A 12,384-nucleotide genomic window follows, 5' to 3' on the forward strand; every position below is an offset into this window, starting at 1 on the left:
GAGAAAATTTGGAAAGAACCCAAATACATGGAGACTAAACAGCATCCTTCTAAAGAATGAATGGGTCAACCAGGAAATTAAAGAAGAATTGAAAAAATTCATGGAAGCAAATGATAATGAAAACACAACGGTTCAGAATCTGTGGGACACAACAAAGGCAGTCCTGAGAGGAAAATATAAAGCGGTACAAGCCTTTCTCAAGAAACAAGAAAGGTCTCAGGTACACAACCTAACCCTACACCTAAAGGAGCTGGAGAAAGAACAAGAAAGAAACCCTAAACCCAGCAGGGAAGAGAAATCATAAAGATCAGAGCAGAAATCAATGAAATAGAAACCAAAAAAACAATAGAACAAATCAACGAAACTAGGAGCTGGTTCTTTGAAAGAATTAATAAGATCGATAAACCCCTGGCCAGACTTATCAAAAAGAAAAGAGAAAGGACCCAAATAAATAAAATCATGAATGAAAGAGGAGAGATCACAATGAACACCAAAGAAATACAGACAATTATAAGAACATACTATGAGCAACTCTACGCCAACAAATTTGACAATCTGGAAGAAATGGATGCATTCCTAGAGACATATAAACTACCACAACTGAACCAGGAAGAAATAGAAAGCCTGAACAGACCCATAACCAGTAAGGAGATTGAAACCGTCATCAAAAATCTCCAAACAAACAAAAGCCCAGGGCCAGACGGCTTCCCGGGGAATGCTACCAAACATTAAAGAAGAACTAATTCTTATTCTCCTGAAACTGTTCCAAAAAATAGAAATGGAAGGAAAACTTCCAAACTCATTTTATGAGGCTAGCATCACCTTGATCCCAAAACCGGGCAAGGATCCCATCAAAAAGGAGAACTACAGACCAATATCCTTGATGAACACAGATGCAAAAATTCTCACCAAAATACTAGCCAATAGGATTCAACAGTACATTAAAAGGATTATTCACCACGACCAAGTGGGATTTATTCCAGGGCTTCAAGGTTGGTTCAACTTCCGCAAATCAATCAATGTGATACAACACATTAATAAAATAAAGAACAAGAACCATATGATACTCTCCATAGATGCTGAAACAGCATTTGACAAAGTACAGCACCCCTTCCTAATCAAAACTCTTCAAAGTGTAGGGATAGAGGGCACATACCTCAATATTATCAAAGCCATCTATGAAAAACCCACCGCAAATATCATTCTCAATGGAGAAAAACTGAAAGCTTTTCCGCTAAGGTCAGGAACACGGCAGGGATGTCCGTTATCACCACTGCTATTCAACATAGTATTGGAAGTCCTAGCCTCAGCAATCAGACAACAAAAGGAAATTAAAGGCATCCATCTCGGCAAAGAAGAAGTCAAACTATCACTCTTCGCAGATGATATGATACTCTATGTGGAAAACCCAAAAGACTCCACTCCAAAACTGCTAGAACTTGTACAAGAATTCAGTAAAGTGTCAGGATATAAAATCAATGCACAGAAATCAGTTGCATTTCTCTACACCAACAACAAGACAGAAGAAAGAGAAATTAAGGAGTCCATCCCATTTACAATTGCACCCAAAACTATAAGATACCTAGGAATAAACCTAACCAAAGAGACTAAGAATCTATACTCAGAAAACTATAAAGTACTCATGAAAGAAATTGAGGAAGACACAAAGAAATGGAAAAATATTCCATGCTCCTGGATTGGAAGAATAAATATTGTGAAAATGTCTATGCTACCTAAAGCAATCTACACATTTAATGCAATTCCTATCAAAGTACCATCCATTTTTTTCAAAGAAATGGAACAAATAATCCTAAAATTTATATGGAACCAGAAAAGACCTCGAATAGCCAAAGGAATATTGAAAAAGAAAGCCAAAGTTGGTGGCATCACAATTCCGGACTTCAAGCTCTATTCAAAGCTGTCATCATCAAGACAGCATGGTACTGGCACAAAAACAGACACATAGATCAATGGAACAGAGTAGAGAGCCCAGAAATAGACCCTCAACTCTATGGTCCACTAATCTTCGACAAAGCAGGAAAGAATGTCCAATGGAATAAAGACAGCCTCTTCAATAAATGGTGTTGGGAAAATTGGACAGCCACATGCAGAAAAATGAAATTGGATCATTTCCTTACACCACACACGAAAATAGACTCAAAATGGGTGAAGGACCTCAATGTGAGAAAGGAATCCATCAAAATCCTTGAGGAGAACACAGGCAGCAACCTCTTCGACCTCAGCTGCAGCAACATCTTCCTAGGAACATCGCCAAAGGCAAGGGAAGCAAGGGCAAAAATGAACTATTGGGATTTTATCAAGATCAAAAGCTTTTGCACAGCAAAGGAAACAGTGAACAAAACCAAAAGACAACTGACAGAATGGGAGAAGATATTTGCCAACGACATATCAGATAAAGGGCTAGTGTCCAAAACCTATAAAGAACTTAGCAAACTCAACACCCAAAGAACAAATAATCCCATCAAGAAATGGGCAGAAGACATGAACAGACATTTCTGCAAAGAAGACATCCAGATGGCCAACAGACACATGAAAAAGTGCTCCATATCACTCGGCATCAGGGAAATACAAATCAAAACTACAGTGAGATATCACCTCACACCAGTCAGAATGGCTAAAATTAACAAGTCAGGAAATGACAGATGCTGGCGAGGATGCGGAGAAAGGGGAACCCTCCTACACTGTTGTTGGGAATGCAAGCTGGTGCAACCACTCTGGAAAACAGCATGGAGGTTCCTCAAAATGTTGAAAATAGAACTACCCTATGACCCAGCAATTGCACTGCTGGGTATTTACCCTAAAGATACAAACGTAGTGATCCGAAGGGGCACGTGCACCCGAATGTTTATAGCAGCAATGTCTACAATAGCCAAACTATGGAAAGAACCTAGATGTCCATCAACAGACGAATGGATAAAGAAGATGTGGTATATATACACAATGGAATACTATGCAGCCATCAAAAGAAATGAAATCTTGCCATTTGCGACGACATGGATGGAACTAGAGGGTATCATGCTTAGCGAAATAAGTCAATTGGAGAAAGACAACTATCATATGATCTCCCTGATATGAGGGAGAGGAGATGCAACATGGGGGGTTAAGGGGGTAGGAGAAGAGTAAATGAAACAAGATGGGATTGGGAGGGAGACAAACCATAGTGACTCTTAATCTCACAAAACAAACTGAGGGTTGATAGGGGGAGGGGGGTTGGGACCGGGGGGGTGGGGTTATGGATATTGGGGAGGGTATGTGCTATGGTGAGTGCTGTGAATTGTGTAAACCTGGCGATTCTCAGACCTGTACCCCTGGGGATAAAAATATATGTTTATAAAAAATAAAATTTAAAAGTTTGCCCATAATAGAATCGGGTATCAGTTTTTAAAATGAAGTTCAAATTGATTCAAATAAAATGCAGTTAAACTTCAGTTCCTTACTCCCACTGGCCACATTTCAAGTGCTCGGTAGCCATATGATGGGTAGGCCATAGTATTGGTTTGGATAACCCTAAATTTTATATATATATATTTTTTTTTTCAATCATTAATATCATTGATATATATATGTATATACATATATAGTCAATCATTGCTCTCTCTATATATAGTCTGAATTTTATATATAGTCAATCATTGATCTATTGCCATATCTCTTTGTGGCAGGTATCATTCCCCCTGGTGCCTATGAGTGTACAGCGAGTACAGAGAATTTAGTAACTTGGCTTAGATCATGGAGATAGTAAAATGGGAGAGCTATGTTTGAACCAGTCCATGTATATTTGAATAAAAAGCCCAGGCTCTTCCCACTATGCATTTTTTAATATTAATTTTTTAGTTGAGGTCAAATTTATGTATAGTAAAATTTACCCTTTCTGGTATGCAGTCCTGTGAGTTTTGACAGGGGTATGCAGTTGTGTAATTACCACTATAATCAAGATAGAGAACTGTCACCTCAAAATATTTCCTCTGATGACCTTTTTGTAGTCAACCACTGTCCCACCCCAAATCACTGCCAGAGCAGTCTGATTTCTTTCTCTTTCCTATTTTGTCTTTTCTGGATTTTCATGTGATTGGAATTATACAATATATAGTCTTTTGAGTTTGACTTCATTTACTTAGAATCAGGCATTTGAGAACCACCCATATTGTTGAGTATCTGTAGACATTCCTTTTTTTGTTTTTAATTGCTGAGTGGTATTCTATTATGCGGACGTGCCCTAGTTTGTTTACTCATTCACCACTGAAGGACATTGAAGTTGTTTCCAGTTCTGTGTGACAATAAATAAAATGAATATAAACGTTCACATTAACACAAGTTTTTCTTTCTCATGGGTAAATACCTAGGACTAGGATTGCTTTGTTGAATGTGAAAAAAAGCCACCAAGTTGTTTCTAAAGTGGTATTCTCATTTTGTATTCCCACCAAAGATGTATGAGAGTTATGGTTGCTTCACATCTTCACCATCACTTGGTGTTATCAGGTGTGTGTGTGTGTGTGTGTGTGTGTGTAGCCACTGTGAGAGGAGCCTAGTCGTGCCTTTGTGTGGATTTAATTTGAATTTCCTAATGACTACGTGGATCTCACTAGGATGGGTAAAATTAGATTCTCTGAATCATCCTTAGTGTTCTGGTTTCTTTGCCCATCTTAGCGATGTTCCCTTGCTTTCTCTATCCCTGTCCTTGCTCCAAACCCTTGCTTTATCATGAACTTGAGTGACCCATCCTTGGCCAGATGGACAGCTGCATACAGACTCCACAGGGACATCTTTCCGATACTCACCTTCATTGGTCCCTCACCACCGGTTCCACTCTAGGGACAGCCCAAGGGAGAGTGTGATAATTGCTTTTCTCAGCAGAGCTCTGTGGTTTCTTTGTCCTAAGGGCTCAGGAAGGTAAGCAACAGATGCCCATGCCACCTGGACTCAGTGCTCTGCCAAGAGGCTGCTTTCAGCCTCCCTTCATACCTCAGATTGATTCCAGACGGAAAGTGGGCCATGTAGACCTGTACTTGTGAGTGCCATCCTAAGCTGGTGCCCTTCTCTTGGAGCTGTGGGGCCAGCAGCTGCAAGCCATACTTCTGATTTCAAACAACAGTAGGAGGAAACACAATCAGAGTTTATCAGATGCCTAGTACCTTCTTGGGTGGAAGAGTTAAAATGGGTGTCTCATTCTCTAATAGCTTCATATCGTATGCAGTGAGGCTCAGAAGTGTTTCATGATACTTTTGCATTAGAGACATACCTGTGCTTCCATGTGCACACATGCATGGCTACCTGGGTATGGGTACTAGGTTGAAGCATACCTAAGTGCATTTTGTACTGGGGTTGCAGTCAAGAACTGTGAAAGCTGTTGGCCTGGGGCACACAGAAGCAAAGTGCCCTCTAAACTTTCAGCCTGTGTAAACACGATATGGAGCAAAGAAGCAATATGGGTTTTGAGCAAACCCGAATATGAATCGGAAGTGTTCTGGTTCTCTTGGACTGGAGGGAGATGGCCGTGGCTCATATGCAACTTCAGGAGAAAGGCCTTCAGAGCTGCAGAAGCCTTCCCTGGACATCTCTCCTTCCTGTGTCTTTTCAGACCCCATTCTCCAGATTTTGCTCTTAGAATGTGTGGGGAATGCAAAAAATGCCCATCCGTTTGCCAAAGACACGTATCTGGAAGAACACAAGAGGCAGCTGAATGGCTAGTTATTCATGCTGGGAGGCATCCAGCTAGGAGGCAGTGGATGGGGGTAACAGGAGCCCCACAGGAGCAGGCTCAGAAGTCTGAGTTGGACTTGTGTATATTAGAGAGACACCAAGGCCCTGGTTATGTTTTGGAGGGGACCATTTGAGTCAGCGGAGAGAGTTCTCTAGAAACATTATCTGGTGGTCCAGCAGAAAATGTACCAGCTGTGTCTAAAGAAAATACCAAAAGGCCTGCATCAGACAGACAGTTTGAAAGAAATACAGATTCCATTCTCTGTGAGGAATAACCGGTAGTCAGGTTTAAGAGAAATGCTTCTGTGGTTGGTTTTAAAGACTGAGGTGATGAGAGAGCCTCAGAGTCCCTAGATTACCGTAGAAGATCCCAGGCTTCCTGAAATGGCACTGATTTTAAGCAGCCAGGGTAGGGAGGGGTTTTCTGGGAAAGGACAGAACTCTGACACCAGTGCCCCCCACCTTGGCTTCTGTCCTTGCCCACCTTCTGTTCAAGTTAGGAATCTAATCAATTCCTTAGTTGGCCCTTTGTCAAATTCCCCTAGTGGTGTCCTTCCCAGATAAATTCTGTTTTCTGCTTGACATTCTTTGTCTATTTTTTGCTTGTTTGTTGTTTGTTTTTATCTGGGTTGGCATTCTTTTTCGAGGGCAGTCAGGTTACTTTAAAAAAAAAAAGCGAAAACAAAAACAAACTTCTCATTTCACCAACTAAATTATGTCATTAAAAAACAGTAAAAGAGCTCACTTCCTCGAAATTCTTTCCCACTGGTATTCTGTCAGTTAACCTCAAAGAACGGGGAATAAACGCACTTAAAATTCTGAGTTATCTATTTCCAGAAAACCTCTCATTCAATCTCAGGTTTATGTACATTTAAGTGATTTGACTTGCCTTTTGGCTTTGGAACATGCTGGGATTGTACAGGAAGTTAGGGAATCTTTCTTTGACGTAGTGCCGTCATTCACAGTATCTGTTCTTACTGCCCAAAATGTAGACATGGAAGGAATCAAAGTTTGATTTGAATCTGTACTTACTCTAGAACTTTTCTGAATCATAAATTTCTTTTAATTCTCTAGCTTCTTGTTTTGTGGTGATGATCTTCTCCCTTCTAAACATCAAGGGTAGGCAAATTCAATAGATAGGAACTCTGGGAAGAGGGCTCTGCATCATCTCGTCCAGCCATGGTTAGCCAGCTGAGGAAAAAGGAAAGGCTGGGTTGATTCTGTCTGTTTCAAAGTGACCATTGGCTGAGACACAAAGATGACATGGAAGTTATGCAGGATTCTCCAGAGAGCCAGTGGCACAGCCAAAGATGGATGCCAGGACACCAAGCTGGGTTATCTGCCTGAAAACATCTGCCTCACTACTAATCAAGAGGTGAAACTTCCAGATTTAAGGATCAGAACTTTATGCTTCCAAAATCTACCTACAAGCTCCTCCTGAGCAGAAGCACATTGCTCCCCAGAAAGGGGTAACTCCTTCGGTTGTTATAAACCAATGCCACCTCAGAGGGAATGTTAATAGTTAATTAAGGATAAGATCCTATGAACAGAATGTGGAAACACATAAAGTGGGAAAAAGCAGATGGGTAAAAGGACAGTGGGACATCTGGGTTGGGGCAGGCAGTAGAGGGTGCAGAGATGAACTTAAACTTCTCTCAAAGACCACATGGTATATGGTATGTCTCACCATGTTCCTCTTCTCTTCTTTTGTACCCCCAACACCCTGTCCCAGCACTTATCAGCATTTGGCCCAACATGCTTCTCTATCTCTTGCCCTTTTTCCTAGGTAGCAGGTATCAAAGGGATATTCTTGGCAAACAAGAAGGTGGAAGACCAGGTGAAGACATACATCACTTACAACAAGGGCAGAGACTGGCGCCTACTTCAAGCCCCAGATGTGGACCTGCATGGAAGTCCAGTACACTGCCTGCTGGTCAGTCACCCAGTCTCACATGAAGTCCACAGGGCAAGCTGGTCACCTGGGGATGTCCTATCAGGGGCTTTTTTTCCATCAAGGGGTCTTAGGAACTTGGCTGGTGCTGGGCAGGGATTTCCCACAAGTCCCAGGGCGATGATCTCCGGGCTCAGACTGCCATACCACTTGGATGTGAAGTTCAGTTGAAACTCACAGGCTTGTACTTAGAATACACTATGTTCTCTAATTCTTAGTAAGATAAAGACATGTTTAAGAAACAGTGCCTGAGTTCCAGGGTTCTAGACAGAGCTGAGGAGTAGAAACACACCTGCTAACTGATACTGATACGAAATACGAAATAATTTGATGAATGTATGACAGATGTCAAGGTAAGCAGAAGTTGCCTTGCAAGCCCAGGAGAGATCAGGCTGGGGTGTCCCCACGGGACAGTGGTTAATCCGTCAGCATTCTCAGGGTGCCCAGTATGTGGAATATTGGGGTAGGCACTCTGGAGGACATAATAAATAAGTAATTTCCTCTGCCCTCAGGTGTGGCAGCTCTAAGGTGGGGAGGGAAGACAGATCATTAACAGTGAAATTCATGACCCTCAATGCTGTCTTAGAGCGGACCTATGTGAGAAACTCTTCCAAGGCCCCAGAAATGGTTATATTTCTCCTGAGCAAAAAAGTTGACTTTTGCCATCGTTAAAAAGGTTTATTACCAACTTACCATACTGTAGACATTATGTTAAAACCGGGATTATGGGGACAGATAGGGCCTTTCCTTTCCTTTTTTTTTTTTCCCCCTGTAGATTTTAATCTAACCCCCTCTTTTCTGCTGGTGTTCCAAGAAGATCAGAGACAATTGCACACCCACCTCCAGGAGCTGGTCACAGTGTGGATTTCCTTTTTTCCTAGACCTTACCCGTGGCTTCATCTTATTTTCTTAGCCTAATTTTCTCCTTTCCCCAATATCATCATTCTCTTGTTTTTATTTATTATATAGGATACATCTCTATAAATCCCTCATCCTTTTTAAGAACAACCAAATAAGGATAAATAAGAAAATATATTTCTGTTCATTTTAGACAATGTCTTCAAACATTCTAGGTAAAATTCAAGTAACGTTATAAACAAGAATCAGATAATAAAGGAGAAAGAGAAGCAATCTGATTGAAGGACAGTGTAGGGGGCCTGGAGACTGTTCACTTAGCTTCCCCTCTGTATCCCTCCCAGTGGCCGCCTAAAGCTCTAAAGAGCTGGATGTCATGGTCAAGATCAGAAACAAGGGAAGGTCAGGATCATTCTGTGGGAAGGAATGGTCAGGGAGGCTTCATGAGGCTGACTATGGACTGGACCTTGATGGATGGGGCAGAGATGAAGGGAGGGGAGGCCTACAGTTGTAATGGGGGTAGCTTCTGACATGGGCATACCCGCTGCCTCAGGCAGAAATGTCTCCTGCCCAAATTTTAGTGGGCAGCTCTTTCTGGAAGCCTCATCTCTGGTGGGGCAGGGGTGTGGGTCAGAAGTTTGCTGGAATGAAGCTGTTTTCTTCTCCGTTTCAGCCCTTCTGCTCCTTACACCTGCACTTGCAGATCTCTGAAAATCCATATTCCTCAGGAAGAATCTCTAGCAAGGAGACAGCCCCAGGACTCATGGTGGCTACAGGTAAGAAAGACATTCCCTGTGCTTCTTCCTCCCTGATGCCTTCTGGAATACATTTATCACTTCTTTGGACTCATTTGACCATTTTGGTGACAGTGATGAGCACTCTCCCCAGGAAATAGGCAGGGTCATGGAACCCCAGGGCCAGTCTCGTGACCCAGGAAAAGAGCTCAAGACACTTGTAACTTCTAGGTTACCCACATCGCACACAGTCACAGAGCTGTCCCCTGTGCTTATTTAGCAAGAGGCCAGAGTTCCTCTCCAGCTAAACTGACTGATCAGAAAGCTTGTTTGTCATAGGGAATTCTCACTTTAAGACACCTTTGGTATACGAACTTGCCAGCTCACCAAATAGAAGTTGTAGTTTTCTCTTTACACAGAGGATTCTTTGCAAAGGCTTTCACCCCAGAGCTGTTTTTTTTTTGTTTGGTTTTTTTGTTTTAAAGATTTTTATTTATTTATTTGACAGACAGAGATTACAAGTAGGCAGAGGAGATAGGCAGAGAGAGAGGAGGAAGCAGGCTCCCCATCGAGCAGAGAGCCTGATATGGGGCTCGATCCCAGGACCCTGGGACCATGACCTGAGCGGAAGGCAGAGGCTTTAATCCACTGAGCCACCCAGGTGCCACCCAGAGCTGTTTTTAATCAGGAGGTCTCTGGTACATGTAAAGGTTTGTTTACACATGGTTAACCACTTGGCTGAGAGCCTGGGGGAAAGGGCAGAAGAAACCTAAGATTGCATTGTTGGAACCACTGTCCACTGAATATCAATCAGAAATGAAGATAAAGCAACTCTGAAATGAAAATGAAGGTGTTGGGGGAATGTGCTCTGATTAACCTGCGTCTGATTTCCATGCACCTTTCAGGAATACGTTGGTGGCATAAAGCAAGGCGGGCTTCTCATCTCCGAAGTCAGAGCTCTGGTGTTAGGCTTTTCTCTAATGAAAGCAGATAAATTCACATTGACTCCCTGAGATGGTACTTTCTGTCTTGTCTCGTCAACCTGAAATTCTGGCTCCTAGAGTCACCGCTCTCTTAAACACGACTTCCTTCCCTGTGCCCCCAGCGGCAGGAACTTTGAAATGCCATTGGGGACTGACCACGTGGATGAGATTTGCAGTGAGTGTAGTCCTTGAGCATTCTAGGTCCTTCTGTCAACCCTGTAGAGATTGAATCCCCATATTGAACACCACTGGCTTCAGGACAGGCTTCAGCCCCGGTTAGTGAGAGATGAGGGCAGGTTCTGTTGCTGTTCTGGCTTGGGGAGTGATCCCCACACTCCTTAATTGAGTCGGACCTCCCAACTTGCAGGTTGGACACCCTGGCTTGGAGTAGAAGCAACATAGAAAACAGTAATCCAAAAAAAAAAAAAAAAAAAAAGAAAAAGAAAGAAAGAAAGAAAGAAAACAGTAATCAATAATGAAAGTTAATATTATTTAGTATGCCAACTGTATAGCCAGGCATTGTCCTGTGTGACTTAACCACTCTGAACTTCAGTGTTTTCAGTGGCAAAGTGTGGTTGACAGTATTGACATAACAGAATCGAAGGGTTAAATGAAGAACTGCATTTAGGGTACTCGGACTGGGACATGTCGAATGCTCAGTACACATTAGCTCTTATCATCAGTAGTATTACAGAAATTTAACCCTGATCTTCTCGTAAAAATCAGAGATAGGAGAGTATGTCCACAAGATCCGGAAGAGTGCTCAGAGCATAGTGAGGTGGGATTAGCTGTAGATTTTACCTGAGACTATCATGCGCCCTTAAATCAGTCAAATGTTAAGTCTTTATAAATGAACAAACATGGATACGTTAAATAAACATTTGTTTTTGAAAGTTTTTGTCCATGGACACCCGACCCTTGACCAATGCGGGGGTTCAGAGTGCCAATCCTCCTGTAGTCAAAAATCCACATATAATATGAGTCCCTGAAACTTTACTAATAACCTGCTGTTGACCAGAAGCCTTACCAATAATATAAAGTCAATTAACACATATTTTATATGTTATATGTATTGTATACTATATTCTTACAATAAAGTAGACTAGAGGAAAGAAAGCATTATTAAGAAAATCATGAGAAAGAGAAAATCCATTTACAGCACTATACTGTATTTACTGAAAAAAAAAATCACAAGTGGACCCACAAAGTTCAAATTCATGTTGTTCAAGGGTCAACTATATATCAGAATTTACCAATGCCTTTTACTCTGCACTTTGTAACTCTTATAACTTTGTGTGGCTCCTTGCCATACAAATGTCGCTGGGGCATTGGGAGGGGTGTAACACAGCTGAAGCGATCCCGATGGAAAGCCAGCCCTAGATCGCTGGCACATGCCTCTTCATGCCTGGCTTCTCCTTACCCTGTTCACCAGCTCTCCCTGAGAGGTGGTTCACTCATAGGAAAATAATTATGAAGTCAGGCAAGGATGTCTTCAGTGGCTGGCATGGAGCCTGTCTCTCCAGGGCCCTCTCACACACCCAGTCATTTCACCTGCTTCTGGGCGTCCGTGACCCTGGGTTCCCTCTCTTCTGCTCCCGCCTCCCGCTGCTCCCGCCTCTTCCCCTTTGCTCTGAGGTGTGGTCTCAGGGGAGCTGCGTGGAGGCCAGGATTCGTCTCTAACTCCTGTTGAGGCCGTCTCAGAAGGCAGATGGAATTCCGGTCCAGAGAGTCGGACAGTTGCTTTTAGCCAACAGGTGCTCGAGGGTTCTAAATATTCTTACCACTGTGCTTTGAAGCTAGGCATCAAGACCCCCCATTTTCACAGTGCCTTACAGCGTGCGAAGCTTTCTCTGTGTCTCAACTACACAACAGCTCTACGACGTCGAGAAGGTGATGACTCTTCTCAGTCTACAGATGAGGAACTGGGGGATGAAGAGGAAGAGGTGTTGGGCCCAAACCAGTCCTCACTCGGACTCCAGTTCTCTTCTGTCCCGCCAGCCCTGGTCCTGAGTCCCTTCACGTGCCTGCCGCACGCTACTCCTGGCTCCCTACTGGGCTTCCCAGAAACTAAAGCTCCTCAGAGGCACATTCCTCCCCCCAGGGCATTGTGCACTGTCTGCTTCCTCTTTCCTTGAGCCCT

General features: G+C 42.7%; 1 protein-coding gene across 4 annotated transcripts in view; it reads left to right on the top strand.

Moving 5' to 3' along the window:
- Positions 1 to 12,384, top strand: part of SORCS3 (sortilin related VPS10 domain containing receptor 3) — a 601,218-nt gene that overhangs the window by 493,652 nt on the left and 95,182 nt on the right. For all 4 annotated transcript variants that reach the window (XM_047703327.1, XM_047703328.1, XM_047703329.1 and 1 more), the window contains 2 exons: positions 7,508 to 7,654; positions 9,201 to 9,303. In XM_047703327.1, the coding sequence (XP_047559283.1) occupies positions 7,508 to 7,654; positions 9,201 to 9,303 (250 nt within the window). The remainder of the gene's footprint in view (positions 1 to 7,507; positions 7,655 to 9,200; positions 9,304 to 12,384) is intronic.

Source organism: Lutra lutra, chromosome 14 (genome assembly GCF_902655055.1).
Source record: "Lutra lutra chromosome 14, mLutLut1.2, whole genome shotgun sequence".
Lineage (NCBI taxonomy): Eukaryota > Metazoa > Chordata > Mammalia > Carnivora > Mustelidae > Lutra > Lutra lutra.